Source organism: Crinia signifera, chromosome 1 (genome assembly GCF_055691185.1).
Source record: "Crinia signifera chromosome 1, ASM5569118v1, whole genome shotgun sequence".
NCBI classification, from domain to species: domain Eukaryota; kingdom Metazoa; phylum Chordata; class Amphibia; order Anura; family Myobatrachidae; genus Crinia; species Crinia signifera.
Genome location: NC_139217.1, coordinates 233,138,782 through 233,158,867, shown reverse-complemented (window position 1 = coordinate 233,158,867; position 20,086 = coordinate 233,138,782). Strand labels below are relative to the sequence as shown.

At 48.1% G+C, this 20,086-nt stretch overlaps 1 protein-coding gene across 3 annotated transcripts in view; it reads left to right on the top strand.

Annotated features, from left to right (window-relative positions):
- Nucleotides 1-7,226: 7,226 nt before the first annotated feature.
- Nucleotides 7,227-20,086, top strand: part of LOC146071279 (scaffold attachment factor B2-like) — a 51,546-nt gene continuing 38,686 nt past the window's right edge. For 2 of the 3 annotated variants that reach the window (XM_083179434.1, XM_083179432.1), the window contains exons 1-6: nt 7,228-7,478; nt 10,289-10,376; nt 12,024-12,085; nt 18,001-18,028; nt 18,723-19,182; nt 19,474-19,520. In XM_083179434.1, coding sequence (XP_083035560.1) covers nt 7,320-7,478; nt 10,289-10,376; nt 12,024-12,085; nt 18,001-18,028; nt 18,723-19,182; nt 19,474-19,520 — 844 coding nt within the window. In that variant the 5' untranslated portion in view covers nt 7,228-7,319. Of the gene's footprint in view, nt 7,479-10,288; nt 10,377-12,023; nt 12,086-18,000; nt 18,029-18,722; nt 19,183-19,473; nt 19,521-20,086 lie in introns of all 3 variants that reach the window. The other variant, XM_083179433.1, reaches the window with a different exon arrangement.

The following is a 20,086-nucleotide window of genomic DNA, read 5'->3' as shown; positions in this document are numbered from 1 at the left end:
CCGCGGAGAAGCGCTCCATCTGCACGAGCATCTCAGATGCTTGTGCATCTCAATAATTCTTGCAGCAGGGTGCGGCAACCCTGCCCAGGTCCGCTTCAGGGACATGGGGTTAGGGGTTCGTTAGCACATGCGTCTTGTGCAAAAATGGGGGTGTGGGCGCAAGTGCATCTCATGCACAATAAAGGACGCATTTGCCAGTGCACCATGTTACATACTGGCAAATGCCTTGTCACACCGGGAGGATTTGATGAGGTTGTGTGGTACACAGGAACTGAAGACGGACCAGCAGATGAAAGGTTAAATCGAGCAGGTTTAATGAAGGATTGCATATAGGGTTGACAAAGATGACTGTCACAAACTTAAGTTATTGTTTGGTTCTTACCTGGTTTGTGACTTCTCCTGTCAGTTCAGCTCTGCTCCATGCTGCAAGGAAGTTCTGTGTGGTCTGAGCTTTGCTAATTGATTGCAGCACCTGGATGAATCCATGCTGCCAGGCAGTTCTGTGTAACCTGACCATTGCTTATTGATTACAGCACCTTAGTGAGACATGCTTAGCCCTCATTGATTGAGGCACCTGTGAGAATCCAGTTCCTTGTGCTTCCTATAAAAGGCAGTCTCTGGCAGACAGACTCTGCCAGAGTATAGGTTTACTAACCTGCTCCAGCGTTCCCAGTGCTTGGTCTGATATCCTGTGTTTCCAGTGTATGATTCCGGCTATTCTCCTAACTATTATCCTGCCTGATCCTCCGGTACCATGTCTAGTGATTCCAGTGTATGACCTCGGCTATCCTGGTGACTATTCTACGGTCGGCTCCCTGTGTACTGCATCCGTGATATCCTGTGTATGACCTTGGCTTGTTCTGTGACCATTCTCTTGCCTGCTCCCTGTGTACTGCATCCTGTGACTCCCAGTGTATGACCTGGCTAGTACTTGGACTCTTGCTCAAGCCTGCTCCTTCATTACCTGTATCTGTCTGCAAGTTCCTGACCCGGGTAGTCTGACCATGAGCATTCCAGAGCTTACTCTGCCTTACACCCAGTGTTTACCAGCACCATATGGGAAACCTGATCAGGGGACCGTTACCGGGAGATGTCCGTTTGGAAGAATATGAGACAATAGGATACCAATGGAAAAGAACTGAAAGACTGTGGAAACTGAATCCAGCCGAGCTGGACCTGGAGGCGAAGAACCGAAGAGACCAGGAGCGCGGGTTGGCAACCAGACTGGACTGAGACAGCAACGACGGGATCAGGGCCATCCCGCTGGGACTGAGAGCAGGGCAGGAGTAGCAAGAGCACTATAGGTAGTCAGGAGTCTTCTTACGAACTGCACATCTCAAGATACTTTTTGAACTGACACTGTTTAGCCTAGACAGATCCCCTATATCCCTAGAGGGCGGCTGCCATTGGCTGACAGGACAAAATGGGCGGAAAGACCCTAACCTGGCCCAATCACTCCTTTGCCCACATTCAGGATGGCGGTGCTGGCCTCACAGCGCCACCAATCAACAAAGCGCGTGCTGCTCCCTCTGTCCTCCCTACTGCTGTGTCTGACCATCGGAGCCTGCAGCCACATGCCGGGAGACCACACACGCTAGCTGACGGTGGGCACGGACGGGTGTACTGTACCCACCATGCACCGCCGCGGCGGTGTGTGACATGCCTCCTTTTCAAACCACCAATATCCATGTTAGCCTGAAGCATGCACGTCCTCCTGACCTGTTCGTACCTCCACTATCCACGTTGGTGTGGAGTTGAATTTAGCGAGGCACCAAGCCCGACGCATGGCGAGCGGCCGTGTAAAACGTGCCCGAAGCATGGCGAGCGGCCGTGGAATACGTGCGGGATTTGCTGCGCTCGCCACGCTTCGGGCTTGGTGGCTCGCTGCACTCACCACTCTTTATAAAATCAACTCCACACCAACGTGGATAGTGGGGGTATGAACAGGTCGGGAGGAAGTGTAACGCTTCGGGCTAACGTGGATAGTGGGGGTGTTTAAAGAAAACATTCACACAATGTCATAAGTAGTGACACAATGCTGACTGACTACGCTAACTGCGTAGCGCTGACTGACTATGCTAACTGTGTAAGCTGTGGCTAGCTGCGAACGTACTGACGTACTCCGGCTAGCCATGAACACTACGCTGATTCTGACAGGGATGCTGACTACGCTAACTACGCTGGCCACGGGAACACTACGCTGCTTCTGACAGGGACACTACGCTGACTACCTAACTACCGGCGTGAAACTACACAAGTACCAAATAATACACTCCAATATAACAAAAGTGGCTGCAAACTGTTCTCTGGTTGCTCTTTTTCCGACAGAGCAAATATAAATGTTCGTCAATGGTAGAACATTTCTATGTGCAGACCAGATGTTAAGTGAATGTCCCCGTGTAGAAGTCTATTTCTTTTATTCATCAAGGGCCTTATTCAGACCTGTTTGCTAGGCTGCGTATACTCGCAGCCTAGCAAACAGTCCAGCACTACCCGCCGCCCCACTGAACGCTGGTCGTTCCCATGGGTACGCAGATGGGCCAATACCTGCCATGGGCGGGTGGCTGATGTCACAGGACATCTGCAATGCTTACAGAGCAAACCAGAATCAGGCACAGAAAAGAAACGGTTTCACCAGGTGTGATTTGTGAGCATTAAGATAGCTTTAACTTACTTTTATGGGGTTCCTATGGTTATAAGGACTCCTCCAAAAAACTCCGGACAGATCTTGAGAATGTAGAAACACATGCACCAATGCAAGATCAACAGTGAATGCCGGCCAATTCACAGTTTCATAGTTGCTGCAATTCGCTGGTGTATTTCAATGGGGTTTTGACTCAAATTGCCTGCTCGTGACAGTGGTGGCAGCAGCTGGTGCAGTGCAGGACAAGAGAAGCAGGGCACTGGAGTGTGGACTGAGCTGTAAGCAAGTGATCCAAGCAACAGATGATTCCACAGATTTTTAGACTGATTGTGTTAAGCCAGTGGTTCCAAACCCAGGCCAACCGGCAGGTGCACTCATTATTCAGGCACATTTGAAAATATCCACAGGTGGAGCTAATTATAGCACTTGTGATTCTGTGTGGAGACCTGCAAAACATGCACTGTTGGGGGTACTTGAGGACCAGGGTTGGGAACCACTGTGTTAAGTGATTAAGCATAGGTGATTTCTGTTATGCAAGGGAAAAATAGGTTATTTTAAGGTGGGTAAAGCACCACTTAGCACAATCGCTCAGCACACAGCATCGTGAAGTGCATCTTGGGTGTCCCGCAATGTGAGCTGAGCGATTGTGCTTAAGCCTGTCACTCAACACAGAGGACAGGTTATCCTGTGCGTACGGGGCTTAAGTGATCTGAATAATCAAGAATGCTTGATCTATCTACTCAAGATCGCAGATGCAGATCGTTATGGGCCCTACACACACAACGATTTGTGCTTTTCTAAAAATGGGGGGGGTAGTCAATCCCCACCTGGAGAAAAAACACACAAGGGGTCACGCACTAGGCATGTTCACCAATGTTCACCGAAAGCGAACAGTGAATGCCGGCCAATTCACAGTTTCATAGTTGCTGCAATTCGCTGGTGTATTTCAATGGGGTTTTGACTCAAATTCGCCAAAAGTGTATTCAATGCTAAAATTGAGAACTGCTTTCACCGTGATTTTCGCCGAGTTTCATAATTTTGCATTTAACATCTTTTTAAGGTGAACTGTAATGTGTACTTTTAAAATAATTGTTTTTCTATTAATTTTTTTGGTGTCAAAAAAATCAGTTTAATTATTATTTGAAGGATCTTCCTATTTAGATTTCTTTACAAGCACAACATCATTTTATCTAGATTTTGTTTTTCATGACATGCGGGGGGTGAGGACCCTCTCATTAAATATTCACTGCGCTTGGTTCCGCTCATTACATATGCATGGATCGGGACCAGCACAGCTCTCCCAGCACCTCCCCGCCTGCCCTGTCTCCTCTCCGGCCGCAGCTGTGTGCCTGTCTCCCTGCCAGCCCTCCTTCACCTCCGCCGTCTCCCCTGCAGCTGTGTGCGGTTCTGGAAGGGAGGTCACCATCCCCCTGCCTTCCTCTGTCCTCCCTGATGTGTGCGACGTTTGCTGGGTAGGTGAAATTTCGATGTCAGGGGTAGCAAGCCCCTGATTAGTTTAATACAGCAGCAGCGCAGCGAATCAGGGACCCCGGTGAATCACAGCAAACGCATGGAGAATCCAAAATGCTGTGTGCTCGCCGTAGCATTGAATACCTGCCTTACAGTCTGTGCTCAGTACTTCCCTCCATTCCAATCATGTTCCCCCACTTCTGCTTTCCATTAAGATCCCTCATGGTGCCTATGGATAACCCCCCCCCCCCCATGCTGACAAAGTGCAGCCTGCTCGTGGCAGTGGTGGCAGCAGCTGGTGCAGTGCAGGACAAGAGAAGCAGGGCACTGTAAGCAAGTGATCCAAGCAACAGATGATTCCACAGATTTTTAGACTGATTGTGTTAAGCCAGTTGTTCCCAACCCTGGTCCTCAAGTACCCCCAACAGTGCACGTTTTCCAGGCCAACCGGCAGGTGCACTCATTATTCAGGCACATTTGAAAATATCCACAGGTGGAGCTAATTATAGCACTTGTGATTCTGTGTGGAGACCTGCAAAACATTGGGGGTACTTGAGGACCAGGGTTGGGAACCACTGTGTTAAGCGATTAAGCATAGGTGATTTCTGTTATGCAAGGGAAAAATAGGTTATTTTAAGGTGGGTAAAGCACCACTTAGCACAATTGCTCAGCACACAGCATCGTGAAGTGCATCTTGGGTGTCCCGCAATGTAAGCTGAGCGATTGTGCTTAAGCCTGTCACTCAACACAGAGGACAGGTTATCCTGTGCGTACGGGGCTTAAGTGATCTGAATAATCAAGAATGCTTGATCTATCTACTCAAGCGATGTGCAGATCGTTATGGGCCCTACACACACAACGATTTGTGCTTTTCTAAGCGATCTAGTCAAATCGCTTAGAAAATATGCCAAAACCGCTCCTTGTGTAGTCAGATCGCTTAGAAATGGGTCTGTAATTGGAAGTTTTTTTCCCAAAGGAAAAGAAATCAGGCGCTGTGGCAGGAGCTGTGATTCTAAAGAAAGCAGCTGCTCAAAAAGGGGGGGGGGTAGTCAATCCCCTCCTGGAGAAAAAACACACAAGGGGTCACGCACTAGGCATGTGAGCAGCGCTGCCCACATGCCTAGTGCGTGACCCCTTGTGGGTCTGTAATTGCCCTGTGTGTATGGCCCAGTTAAAATCGCCTATAAGCATAGGTAAAACATTGGGTACTCTTTACCTAGCACGGCGCCCACGATTTTGATCGTGGGCATCGCAGGTAAAAAAATCGCGGGCATCGCGGCCATTGAATGCACTAAAAATCGGGTGCGACGCGACCGACGCGATTTCCCATAGGGAACAATGTTAAATTTCTCAATTGACCCGATTTTACTGTTCAATGCCTCAATTGACACGATTTTCCCATAGGAAACAATGTTAAATGGCCCACAGAGGCCAAATAGGCACCCTGAAGTGTGAAATGGCCCCCACAATTGTTAACGCCACCCCACGATCAACGTCAACCCGAAGCGTGGCGAGCGCAGCGATCCCGCGAGGGGCGGCGGTACGCGTCCTACGACCTTTTCATACCCCCACTATCCACGTCGGCGTGGAGTTGAGAATAGAATAGTGTGGCGAGCGCAGCGAGCCACCGAGCCCGAAGCGTGGCGAGCCCCGCGAGGGGACGCGGATACCTTCACAGGTAAACGCGTCCCTTCGCGGGCTTCACAGGTATTATTATTATTATTATAATTTTATTTATAAGGCGCCACAAGTGTTTCGCAGCGCCGTACAAAGGAACAATACAGGGAGACAAAACTTGGCATAACATTGAATAAATAACAAAAATAGAGTACAAATAAAGAGCACCACAGTTCAATACACATTACAGCTTAAATGTAAGTAGTGAGGACCCAATCAACATACAACTAGAGGCTTGAGGCCAATGATGGAGATGAGTATGAAGATGGTCACTGAGTGTTGGATTAAAGGAGAGCTGTGAGTGAAATGTGAAGAGAAGTGGGCTTTGACAACAGGAGGGAAGAGGGCCCTACTCGGAGGAGTTTACAATCTAGTAGGAAGGGGAGACAGACAGATTACAAGAGGTGCAAGCGAGGGGGTGGTGGTTAGATAGCAGGATGTAAGCAGGCAAGGGGTCGGAGAACCAGCTGGTTTATGCAGTGGAAGGGTACGCTTTGATGAATAGGTGAGTTTTCAGTGCCCGTTTGAAGCTTTGCAAGGTCGGGGAGAGTCTAATGGAGCGAGGGAGTGCGTTCCACTGAAGGGGTGCAGCACGGGCAAAGTCCTGGACTCTAGCATGGGAAGCAGTGATCAGGGTGGAGGAGAGACGACAGTCGTCAGCTGACCGTAGAGGGCGGGAGGGTGTATCCTCGTCCGCTCGCCACGCTTCGGGCTCGGTGGCTCGCTGCGCTCGCCACACTATTCTATTCTCAACTCCACGCCGACGTGGATAGTGGGGGTATGAAAAGGACGTGTACCGCCGCCCCTCGCGGGCTCGCTGCGCCCGCCACGCTTCGGGTTCACGTTGATCGTGGGGTGGCGTTAACAATTGTGGGGGCCATTTCACACTTCAGGGTGGCTATTTGGCCTCTGTGGGCCATTTAACATTGATTCCTATTGAAAAATCGTGTCAATTGAGGCATTGAACAGAAAAATCGGGTCAATTGAGAAATTTAACATTGGTCCCTATGGGAAATCGCGGGCATCGCGTCGGTCGCGTCGCACCCGATTTTTTTAGTGCATTCAATGCCCGCGATGGGCGCCGTGCTAGGTAAAGAGTACCAAACATTGTTCAGCACACCTAGCTTGGGCCGTACACACACACACACACACACACAGGCATTTTCTGAGTGACCTTACTTCATTTAACTACATCTCTCAGAAAATGCCCCAAGATCGCTCATCTACACACATCGCTACGCCAAAAAACACGGGCAGCCGTCGCCACGTGTGTACGGAGCTTTGGAATCAAATCAATAGCCTATAAAAAAAATTCGGAAACTTTTGAAAACTCTCGCGAGCATTTTGTCTGTTGAGCGCGTGCTTGCGTCCTGAGCAGACCACGCCCCTTAATGGTACGCACGTTACGCCGCCCGTCTGGTGTTGATTCTGAGCAGGCGCAGCATCCATTTTGTAGTGAGTGAGTGCGGGCGGTGGTCGCAGCGCGTGTGTGTGTACAGCAGCATTTACGCAGCTTTCCCGGGACAGCATGGCGGACAGTCAGCCTCCCGTGGATTCGGGCGCTAGCACCGACGTGGAGACGAAGAAGCTCAGCGACCTGCGGGTTATTGACCTGAAGGCTGAGCTGAAGAGGCGGAACTTGGACACCGGCGGGAACAAGAGTGCGCTCATGGAGCGGCTGAAAAAGGTGAGATTGCTCGATTCCTGTGCTTGCATGCAGTGCGGTCGGGCCCGGAGATTGGCGAGGAGTGGGGTAGCAGAGGCTACAGGGCTCACCCGGGGCGGCGGGGACGTTTTGTGCGACGAGTGTCCTTTGTTTCCTTCAAGGCATCAGCTGCCAACGTCCCTCCGGGTTTAAGTACGGAGTCCTGTTCTGGTCTGTTGTTGGTAATCGGGCTGGGTCTAGTATGTACAAATTTGTGATTGTTTTTCTATTCCCCTTCTGTGTACTGTATGTTTTTTATGTGTGCTGCTTGTGAGACTGCAGCTTAAGCCATCCCCTGGTGGATATACTGTAGAAGCTCGTCAACCCTCATGTGCACTCTCTCATTGGCATTGCTATCCACCAGTGTGTATGTGCAACGTATTGACTTATTATTAAATACTGAGTTTGCCATAAACCTCTTACCCTTTTGTTTAGGGTTATTGAAATTACCTATATTGTGAGTTCTTACGGATGCCACCAGGCTTGACAACATGTCTCCAAGGGACCCGTTTATTAAGGATTGTATTTGCAATGTGTTCTGGTCAAAATGTGAAGGTGCACATACATGTTACAATTATTGCATACAATATTGTATACAATATCGCATCTCATTGTTTTTTGGTTTTGCTATGAGATGAGATCTAGTCCAAAAAGTATGTGCTGCACATACTTTTTGGACTAGATCTCATCTCATCGCAAAACTGAGATGCGATATTATATACAATTATTGTATTCAATATTGTATATAATATCGCAACGTGTATGGGCACCTTTACTGTGCATGATTGCATTGTAGTATGCGATCCTAGCGTTAGGATGTATTATCCTGCACATTAGCCCAGCGACCTAAAGCGATGCTGTGAAATGTTGAGCCATCAGGCAGCTTCTCATTTACCCATAGTAACCTATGGGGGATGCAGCTGGGATCGGAGATTCCTGCTGTGGTCCCTCCTGATACATTCAGGTGGTACTTAATATCTGTGGCTAAACTTTCGGGCAATTGGCCTTAAATTGTAAATAGTTGAAACCCCCCCCCGGCTGTAAATTCCATATTTTTTGGTGCTGAATGTTTGCATTTCTATTAAGTAAGGATTTTGTGTGGAATGCAACTTATAGTTTTTAAATGCACAAATGTACTTTTGATAAAATAAAAACACTCCAGGGGATATGTTTAATTGTTTATAATGTCCGATCTCTAGAAGAAGGGGTTAGCTGTGTTTTTTTTTTTATTATTGTGCAGAGACAGGACTGTTTCGGCTGTGTAGCACTGCTAGACCTGGCCACAAGTTCTGGTTGAAACCTGGCAAGTGCCTTTCGGGCACCCAAGAGGCAGATCGCTCAGTTTGTAGGCACCCCAGCAATGGGACTGCTCATCTCTGGGCTAGACTTATACTGCATGCATCTGGTCATCGCCAGTGTTTTCCCACCAGAGAACACTGACCAAACCAGGTTGCTCAGCACACATCGATGTGTGTTAAGTGATCTGTGCTGAGCACTTGTGTGTGGAATAAGTAGCTTTGGAAAACCCAATAAAGCTCCCATACACATGGGGTGGTGGCGGTTTCCATGCTTAAAAGAGCCCATACACGGTCCGTTGTGGACCGGCTCCCTTCTGTAATATGCTATGCACTATCCCGCGCATCACATAGTACGGTACAAAAAGTATGTGCTGCACATACCTTTTGTACTAGGTACACATCGTATCGGATCGCAGTGCATGCACTAGGGATGCGATCCGACAATGTGTGCTGTTTAAGTTCCAAACGGATCCGTTAAATGGACCGTGTATGGGCTGCTTATCATTGATCATTTGGCACACTAGGAGACACAATGTGTGCTGAAGGCCTATACACACTAGGAGAAATCTAATGTAAAAAAGTGAAAGTTGAGAAATTGAGTAGGCCAAATCGAATTGAAAATCAGATCTGTGTGTACAAAGTGTGGTGTTGACCCTTCTGTATCTGGCTGATCTTTTTTGCAGCAGAGCATTTTGGCACATTGTTGGAGCTGGATGGTTTTTTCAGGATTACTGTTTTGTTTCTTCTCGGGCTGACACTAGCTACAGAAGTGTATTGGACCACAAGGGTTAGCCAGGCTAGGAATGTTTATTGGGGAAAAGGGTCTTAAGAGGGGACATGATTAAAATCTATACATCAAGGGCCAATTCAGAGAAATGTCAGGTGCTCTCTACCATGAAATTTATGCACAGGACATGTGGGCATCCCCTAAGGCTGGAGCAAAGGAAATTTCGCACGCAACGAAGGAAAGGCTGTTAAGATATGGAAATAACTGCCAGAAAAGTTGTGGTGGCTGATTCACTAAATATATTTAGGAAAGGGTTAAAATTATTTTTTTTTTTTAGCTCGGAAGTCTCCATTTGGGCCCCTTGTTCTGACCTTGCTCCACTCCTCCCCAGGTCCTCACAGCGAAGGGCAACTAGCCTCTTCCATACAGCCATCAATTATGATGCAGACTGGGAGGAACAGTTAGGGTAAAATCATGTCAGCATTTGTAACCTTTTACTTGTGTTGACCTTCCGCCTGATGGCCAATAGTGGTTGAACTGCCTGTCGACCTAGACACCGTTGACCTAATAGCCTAGCCTGAACACTAGTGTGGTCTACTTCTGTTGTATACTCTATGGTCACTATTTGTATGGATTTAACCTTATAGTTGTGCTTTTAGATATCTCTGGCATTTTTTGTTTAATTTACGTAGCGCTATTGATGAGTTTAGAATAATTTTTTGCTTTGTCTGGCTTCTCATTTCCTTGTTTGTAATTTCATTAAAAAGGCTATTGAGGAAGAGGGTGGAAATCCAGAGGAGATACAAGTAACACCAGATACTCCTAGCAAAAAGACCCCAAAGCGAAGTGGAAGAGGTTTGTACAAATGTGTTTTCTTTCAGTGTACTGCATCTGTCTCTTGATCTACCATATAGGACTAGAGATCTGAGCGATATTTATTTGATGGTTGGGTTTAGCCATGCATCGCGGCTAAACTCAACCAAGCTAAAGGGTGTTTCATGGAAAGTCTTTTTTCAGCACTTAGAGGTGACTTTTTGTGTATATTAGCTCAGTTCCCCTGGAAGATGCAAGCTGAATTGCCAGCAGTAGTGTAGTGAGGCATTGTGTCTGAAGCATGGTGAATGAAGTGCTGTAGTAATTTATGTACATGTTGACTGGTTTTGGCATTGACAAAAACCTTGTCCACCTAGACCAGGGCTGGGCAACACCGGCACTCCAGATGTTAGTGAACTACACATCCCAGGATGCTTTGCATCAGTTTCAGCAAAACTAATGCAAAGCATATACTGGGATGTGTAGTTCACTAATATCTGGAGGTCCAGTGTTGCCCAGCCCTGACCTAGACCAGTGGTTCCCAACCCTGGTCCTCAAGTACCCCCAACAGTGCACGTTTTCCAGGTCACCCGGCAGGTGCACTCATTATTCAGGCACCTTTGAAAAGATCCACAGGTGGAGCTAATTATAGCACTTGTGATTCTGTGTGGAGACCTGCAAAACATGCACTGTTGGGGGTACTTGAGGACCAGGGTTGGGAACCACTGCACTAGACCTTTGCATTCACGCACTTATATACTGTGCTACAAGAGTTTTCCCTCATAAGAAATGTTTAGAATAGTTTTCCAACAATATCTCTGCAAATTTAAAACAAAATGGGTACTTGTGGAGTATCACCTTGATCGTTTGATAAAAAAATCGCATGCGATGCGATCGCACCCGATTTTGCACTGAAATGCATTGAAATGTGTAGTAAACATGTGAAATGCCCCCAAATGCCATTTTTCATAGTGTACCACCCCCACTATCAACGTCAACCCAAAGCGTGGCGAGCGGCGGCGGTACGCGTCCTACTACCTTTTCATACCCCCACTATCCATGTCGGCGTGGAGTTGAGAATAGAAAGTGTGACGAGCCCGAAGCGTGGCGAGTGCACTCGGATACCTTCACAGCTATACGCTATAGGGGGCCTCACGGGTATCCGTGTCCCCTCGCGGGGCTCGGTGGCTCGCTGCGCTCGCCACACTTTCTATTCTCAACTCCACGCTGACGTGGATAGTGGGGGTATGAAAAGGTCGTAGGACGCGTACCGCCGCCCCTCGCGAGCTCGCTGCGCTCGCCACGCTTCGGGTTGGCGTTGATAGTGGGGGTGGTACACAGTGAAAAATGACAGTTGGGGACCAATTAACATGTTTCATACTAATTTTAATGCATTTGGATGCATTTAAGATAAAAAATGTATGCCATTGTATGGCATCCGATGCGATCGCATACGATTTTTGACCAAAAATGCTGAAAAATCGGTAAAAATCGCATTGCATCATATGCCACTACATATGGCATACGATGGGAGCTGTGATACTCCACAAGTACCACAAAATGTAATATCAAATTATAGATATTTAGCATTTTAATGTGGTTTTACACCAATCCTGTTGAAAACGTGTAGTAACCAGTGCCCTTCGAAACAATCATAACTTTTTCTTTTTTTTTTCTTTTCTTGCATAGTTCGAAAGCAAGAGGAAGGTGCAGAAGATAACGGGCTTGAGGAGGATTCAGGCGATAGTCAGGTAAATAGTTTAGGTGTATTTGATCTTCTACTTTTCAACAAACTAATAAATTACTGTAAATCTTTCTACTAAGACAGATGTACTACTTATTTGTTGCACTTCCCCTCTCCTGCCATATTAGCATTTCTCTGACATGCAGCAGGGGCCACTGGGAATCACTTCGGGTTTTGGAGCATGGATAGCTGGGAGCTAGGCACTACTTAGTTTTTATACAGGGGAGACTAGCTCCTCCCCTCCAAGACCCATCATCCCCCAGTGAGAAAATTGTGCCTGAGGGAGCTAGTCACAGCTCTCACTGCTCCTGCACTACTCAAAGCTTTGAAGCCTTTTTTTCTCTAAATATTCAAGATCTACACTAAGGATCCCTTCCCTGCTTATTGAAAAGCTAGGGTCCGGGCTTTCCAGCGGCCCTGGGTTTTTTCCCCAGGCTGTCAGTCAGGGCCTCTTCAAAGGCACCTGCCGCGACATTACAGCGTTCCTGCCACCCTCCATAAAGAGGATTGCCAGGCGCTACTGAAGACCTCAGCAGGGGTGAGTAAAAGACCCATGTCTTCAAAATGTATCAGACGCCGCAGCGCTGACCTGTCAGACGCCGCGCTAATAGCCTGGCGCGGCGGAAGGGGTTAATGGCGGCTGCGGCGGGGATCTGAGCGCGCCTTTGCAAAAGGGCGCGCGTACTAGCCCCCACCTGTCCCTAGCCTCTATACGCTCAGGACAGCGCTGTCCCTGCAGGGCGCCGCCGCCATTTTGTCTGGCGCGGCGGGGGTTAATGGCGGCCGCGAGGGGGGATTGATAGATGCCTGAATAGACAGGCGCAACAAGCCCTCCAAGCGCCGGACTGTCCCCTTCCTAAGCAGGGCACAGGCAATGCTGCAGTGAAGAGGGGGGAAGGTGCGCGCTGAGGGGGCATGGCGCGGCCCTGTTACACACACACACACACTTTATATGTTGCTCTCTCCTCTTGTCTTGCAGACTGCAGCTACAGTAACCCTTTCAGGGCACTTTCTTTCAACTTGTTTATAGGGACTTACTCCCTTCCAGGACCCGCTCTCCCAGGGGGGATTTGGGTATTGCCCTAGGGTGACCCACTGTCTGTGTGTGTGTGTGGGAGTGTGTGTGTCCCTTAAAAATCAGTCGGCAGGACCACGTGCAGACATGGCGAGCAGGTCCAAGGCTGCTCAAAAGTCTTTCTCCTGCACAGTTTGTTCAAATAAGTTCTCCCAATACACTGATGGGGGAACTTCAGTCTGTCAGACCTGTGCGGTTCCCCCGTCAGGGTCTCAGACTACCGACACGCCAGCCCCCCAGTGGGCTGCAGCATTAGTTGGTACTATGACAAAATTATCTGCAGAGTTGGCAGTATCCCGCAGGGCAGAGCCTGCATGGGCTACGGCTTTGTCCAGGTCAGTGGACTCCTTGGCGGGGGCCCTTGCCAAGCCCCAGAGGCCGGGTCCCTTAGCCCAGAAGCGCCCTTTTCAGATGATGCTTCAGGGAGAGGACACAGACGAGGAGCCTGAGCCCTTTGAAGAGATGGAAGAGGGCGAGTGGGAGGAGGTACAGGATACCCCTCAGGAGGCGGAGCCAACTCCGGTTGGTATAGAAGCCCTTATCCTTGCAGTTAAAGAGGTCTTACATTTGCCTGAGGATCCTCTTCCGGCTCCCCAGGAGTTGGATTTATTTGGAAATACACAGAAAACCTCTGTGGTGTTTCCTTGCCCAAACCAGGATCAGCTGCTAGAGGCCTGGAAGCGGCCAGACAGGCGTTTTCAGGTACCAAAGAGGTTTCCTTCGATGTACCCTTTTGAGCAAGCAGCCTTCAGCAAATGGGAAACTCCTCCTCCGGTGGACACATCCGTGTCAAGGTTATCCAAGAAGACCACCTTGCCAGTCCCAGGGGCGTGTTCGCTCAAGGATCCGTCAGACAGAAAGATGGAAGCCACCTTAAAGGCTATCTATACGGCGGCGGGTGCCCAGCTTCGGCCGGCCATAGTGTCGGCCTGGGTAAATAGGGCAAATGCCAGGTGGGCGGAGCTGATCACTGAGGGCCTCGACTCAGGGATGCCAGCAGAGGAGATTCGCCAGCTGGCGGAACATATTAAGGAGTCGGCAGGATTCCTTGGAGACGCTGCCAAGGATATTTCCCTTATTTCATCACGCATCTCTGCGAACGCCATTGCAGCGAGACGGGCCTTGTGGCTGCGCTCTTGGCAGGCGGACGCAGAATCTAAAAGAGCGGTCGAGGGTCTCCCCTTTGCGGGTGATATTCTATTTGGTCCAGAACTGGACAGATGGATTTCGCAGGCTACCGGGGGAAAGTCTGCTTTCTTGCCAACAGCGGCACCTCCTCAGAGACGCCAGTATGCGGGACCCTCTTTTCAATCCTTTCGCCCACAACGTTCCTTTCGGGGCAGAGGAAGAGGCTTCCAATCTTCCAGAGGTACTAGAGCCAGATCTCGTCCACAGGCCGCCCTCCGGGCCCAGGAGCCAAAACAGCCCCCAAAGCCGGCAGCATGACGGTTTGCCAGCTTCAGTGGGAGACTGGTCAGTCGGAGCACGTCTCTCCTACTTCAGAACCCAATGGTTCTCCCTAACGGAGGACCCTTGGGTTCGCAGGATTATCTCGGAGGGCTATCGTATACAGTTCGACGCTCCCCCTCCCAACAGGTTCTTCACCACAGCGCTGCCAGAATCCTCGGTCAAAAGGGATGGGATTCTCCTGGCTATACAGATGCTGTTGGACTCTCAGGTCATCTGTCCGGTTCCGGTCTCACAGAGAAGGTTGGGGTATTACTCCAATCTCTTTGTGGTGCCGAAGCCGGATGGGTCTGTGCGACCCATACTAAACCTCAAGGCCTTGAACCTACTGGTCTCGCACCAACCATTCAAGATGGAGTCAGTCCACTCAGTAATAGCTTCCTTGGAGCCAGGAGAATATATGATTTCCCTGGACATAAAGGATGCTTATCTGCATATCCCCATCTGCAGCCATCACCAGGTTTTGCTACGCTTCGCAGTGGGCAGAGACCATTTTCAATTCAGGGCTCTACCTTTCGGATTATCGTCAGCCCCCAGAGTGTTCACCAAGACTCTGTCGGTGGCGATCGCCGCTTTTCGGAGCCAGGGGGTGACGATAATCCCTTATCTGGACGACCTTCTCGTCAAGGCCCCTTCAGTTCAGATTCTCGAGGACCATACCAGGAGGACGATTTCAATGCTGACCAGCTTAGGCTGGGTCATGAATTACAAAAAGTCCTCGCTGACCCCTACTCAGAGAATTCGGTTTCTGGGCCTTTGGTTGGACACAGAGGCTCAGAGAGTCTTTCTTCCGGAGGAAAAGATTTTGGCCATTCAGGAGCTAGCTCGAAGAGTGTTGCTACCCCAGAGGGTCAGTTTACACCTTTGTGTGCAGTTACTGGGGAAGATGGTGTCGGCCTTTCCAGCACTGGCCTGGGGGCGCTTTCACTCCAGAACTTTTCAGATGGACCTCCTCAAGAAGGGAGCAGGTTCTCATCTATTGCTTCAGACAGATCCGGTTATCCCCTCACGCCCGGCTATCCTTGACTTGGTGGCTCCAGCGAGATCACTTGAGCGAGGGCCGTCGCTTCGCGATCCACAATTGGACAGTAATGACGACGGACGCCAGTCTGAGCGGTTGGGGAGCGGTTCTCCTAGACCTCAGAATGCAAGGAAGATGGACTACCCAAGAACAGACCTTACCGATCAATGTATTGGAGTTAAGGGCTATTTACAATGCACTGGTCAGATCGGAGAATCTACTTCAGGGTCACGCAGTGAAGGTCCGCTCTGACAATGCGACAGCAGTGGCCTATGTGAACAGGCGGGGGGGAACTCGCAGCAGAATGGCCATGACAGAGGTCAGAAGAATCCTTCTTTGGGCAGAACGTTGGAAGGTGGTTCTGATGGCGGTGTTCCTTCCAGGAGTGGAGAACATAGAAGCAGATTTTCTCAGCCGAAAAAGTCTGCATCCAGGAGAATGGTCCTTACACCCAGAGGTGTTTCAAGACCTCACCAGGAGGTGGGGCACTCCCGAGGTGGACCTGATGGCCTCGCGGGAAAATCATCAGCTACCAAGGTATGTGGCTCGCACAAGAGACCCAGGAGCAATAGCAATCGACGCGCTATCAACTCCGTGGAACTACAGGTTGGTCTACCTGTTCCCTCCGCTGCCTCTCCTAGCGCCAGTCTTGAAGAAGCTCAAGAGAGAGTCAGTTCAGGCGATTCTCATTGCGCCCTTTTGGCCTCGACGGTCATGGTTCTCGGACATTCAGAGGATGGCAGTGGACGAAGTCCGGCTGCCGCTACGCCAGGACCTTCTACAACAGGGCCCATTTTGGCATCAAAAGTTGACACAGCTCCATTTGACGGCGTGGCTATTGAGACCGCGGTGTTGAGGGAGCGGGGCATACCTCGTTCAGTAATTCCCACCATGCTGAGGGCTCGTAGACCGTCGTCAGCAGCCCATTACCACCGGATTTGGCGCACATATGCGAAGTGGTGTGAGGAAAAAGGCTGGCCTTATCGAAATTTCAAGCTCTCTCGCTTACTGTTGTTCCTGCAACGAGGTCTGGATGCAGGCCTTAAGCTAGGATCGCTGAAGGTACAGATCTCAGCGTTGTCCATCCTTTTTCAAAGGAGGTTAGCACTATTGCCTGAGATCCAGACCTTTTTGCAAGGGGTCCTCAGAGTGCAACCACCTTTTGCTCCACCTGTTCCTCCATGGGACCTAGACTTGGTCCTGTCGTTCCTCCAGTCAGAAACTTTTGAACCACTGGAAAGGGTGGAACTTAAGTTCTTGTGTTGGAAGACGGTCCTTCTGCTAGCTCTGGCCTCTGCGCGCAGAGTATCAGAGCTTAGTGCACTGTCCTGTAGAGCTCCATATCTTATTTTTCATGAGGACAGGGCGGAGCTACGCACGACTTCTGCGTTCCTCCCAAAAGTAGTTTCTTCATTTCATATGAACCAGCCTATAGTGGTACCGGCTTTGCAAGGGGACTCTTCTCAACAAGAATCGTTGGATGTTGTGCGTGCCTTAAAGATTTATGTGTCTAGAACTAGACGAATCCGAAAAACAGATAGTTTGTTCGTGTTGTACGACGCTTTTCGCCGGGGACGTCCGGCTTCAAAACAAACATTAGCGAGATGGATTAAATTCACAATCAGAGGTGCCTACTTAAAGGCGGGGAGAGTTCCGCCTTCCTCCTTGACGGCACATTCTACCAGATCTGTAAGCACGTCTTGGGCTGCAAGACGAGGCGCTACAGTTGCGCAGATTTGCAGGGCGGCCACTTGGTCGTCCGTAAATACGATTGTACGCTTTTACAGTTTCGACACCTTCGCTGACTCTGCCGCAGCGTTCGGTCGTTTGGTCCTCCAGAATCCCCAGCGCTCTCCCACCCGGGGCCTGGTCTTTGGAACCTCCCCGAAGTGATTCCCAGTGGCCCCTGCTGCATGTCAGAGAAAAGAGGATTTTGGTACTCACCGATAAATCCATTTCTCTGAGATCAGCAGGGGCCACTGGGCGCCCAACCCAGCCTGCGGATCCTGGTCGTTGTGGCTGTACGTGGGTCCAGTTTACTCGCTTGCCTGGTTGTTGTGTTATTGTTGTTTTGTTATAACGTTTTTGTTCCTATCTCCTCTAGTTACCAATTTTCTCACTGGGGGATGATGGGTCTTGGAGGGGAGGAGCTAGTCTCCCCTGTATAAAAACTAAGTAGTAGCTATCCATGCTCCAAAACCCGAAGTGATTCCCAGTGGCCCCTACTGATCTCAGAGAAATGGATTTATCGGTGAGTACCAAAATCCTCTTTTTCCCTTCAATCAGTGCTTTGAATTCCAGTATTGGTGTTGAATTCTGTATTTTCTGTTAGACTAAAACATTTTTTCTCTTTTCATAGGAAAATGAGGAAGCCAGTTTGGAACAAGGTATTGTCTACAATAAAATGTGTATCTCGTTCTTTAAGTTGTGATGTTTTTGTTTCCTTGTGCCCAACAAATTTGAGGCATGAGCCGCAGAGATTGGAAAAGTAGATTGCCAGATCTGTGCAATTTGCCTGCTTAAAACAGTTGCATAGTTAAATGAAAAATTTGAATTTCATAGATCTGGCGATAAAGACAACAGGCGCTTGGTTATTCTGCATCACAATTTTGTTGAAAGTAAAGCATTCGATGCAAGAAGATGAAAGTAATAAGGACCAGTCAGCTTTTTTCCTTTGGAACGTAATTTAATGCGTTGCATTTCTTGCGTTATGGATCACTGGAAGATTACTTTCTCAATGGATTTATCAGAAATTGGAATTGAATTACTCAATGAAATACTGCAGTAAATGAATGGACGATTTGAAGTTTACAAGAAGACAGAACATCCGCACAACATCAAGTCTGCTTTAATTCAAGACATCATGAAGCTTAAGCGGTAGCCGTGTTTGCAGCGTTTAGTTTAGTCGGCGTGCATTGTTTAAACTTCTAGACTTTCAGCTCAGTATATACACATTGCTTAATATAACTTTCCAATCTCTGCATAGTTTTCTAATTTGGCAGCCATGCCAGTTCCACGTTTCTGTGATTTGTTTTTCCCTGGTAATTAAATTTTGCCGTTCTATTCCTATTAAATCTATAGAAAATGAGAAAGTGCTCGACATATTGGGGGAAAGTGATAAATCTGAACAGCTTAAAGAAGAGGCTCCGGAAGGGGAGGAGTCAGTTAATCAAGATGACAGTTGTGTTGACTCAGAAAAGACCAAGGATGAGGAAGAGGTTTTTGTGACAATCGAATCTGCAGACAGCACTTTAGATTTAGATGGAGAATCTAATCAAGAGTGTGAAGCTGAAGACATTAAACCTTTAGGTGATAGGGAGACTAAAGAACAGAGCACAAACAAGGACATGGACTTTGAAATGCTAGAGATAGATAAAACAAGTGGTCAGAGTAGCCAACAGCAACCAAATCTTGGTGAAGACTTGGAATGTGAAGACAAACCACTGGAGGATGAAGATGCAACAAAAAATATTGAAGGCACAGAGGAAGAAACTTCGGCCACTAGAGAGTCCTCTGCAAAAGAGGATGATCAGAAAATGAGGTTTGTTGTTTTCTAAGTATTCGACAAGATATATTTTTCCTTTTCGTTTTTTTTCTATTAGAGAGGCATTTTAAGATATGGTTTTCTTTGGCAATCTTTTCTGTAGTAATTCTTGCCAGGTTTTTTAAATGTTCTTTTCACTTTTGATTAGAATCTAGTTATCCAATATACTGTGAATATATTTTGCATGTAACTTCTTCCCAATATTTTTTTGATTGAGCGTCAAACGGTAAGTATTGAAAACCTGTAAAATATCTTGAAGTTCATCACTAATTTTAACTTTTTATTTAGTTCGACTGAGGAAGAAACCGATAAAAGCATCACAAAAGATGAAAAAGGTGTGTTTATGTTTAACATACAGTTCAAATGCAGTTTACTCAATGGTTAAAGTGTACATGGGTGCACATTGTTAAAGTTAAAAAATCTACAAAGTTCCCTTCTATAGGCTGCAGCATATAACCTTAACTTTGTACACAAATACCATAGTCGTATAAGCATTGGTTTGGGCTTTCTCTTTGACGACTGCCCCTGCCTGGAGAGAAGAGCATCTTAAATACTATAATTTTTCACAATTCTCTAGCTCAAATTCTGCATGCTGTGTTTTAGTTAGGTGTATAAATCACAAATGGTTTCAATAAAATTATTTTAGTACACTCACAGATTGAGGTGTTGGCAAGGAAGTGTATTGATCAGTCACTTCTTAAAAATGCCTTATGGGCCAGAAATAGAGCAGGTGACATTGTGGTCCTTTTTGTCTCAACAAGCTATGCTTTCCTTAAACACACTACATCATACATGCAACATCAGTTCAGGTTACTTTCTTAACCATGACTTTCTCTAATAATCATGTTTCCTTCCAGTTTTCTGCTTGCAATATATTTCACTTATGTGATCATCTAACAAT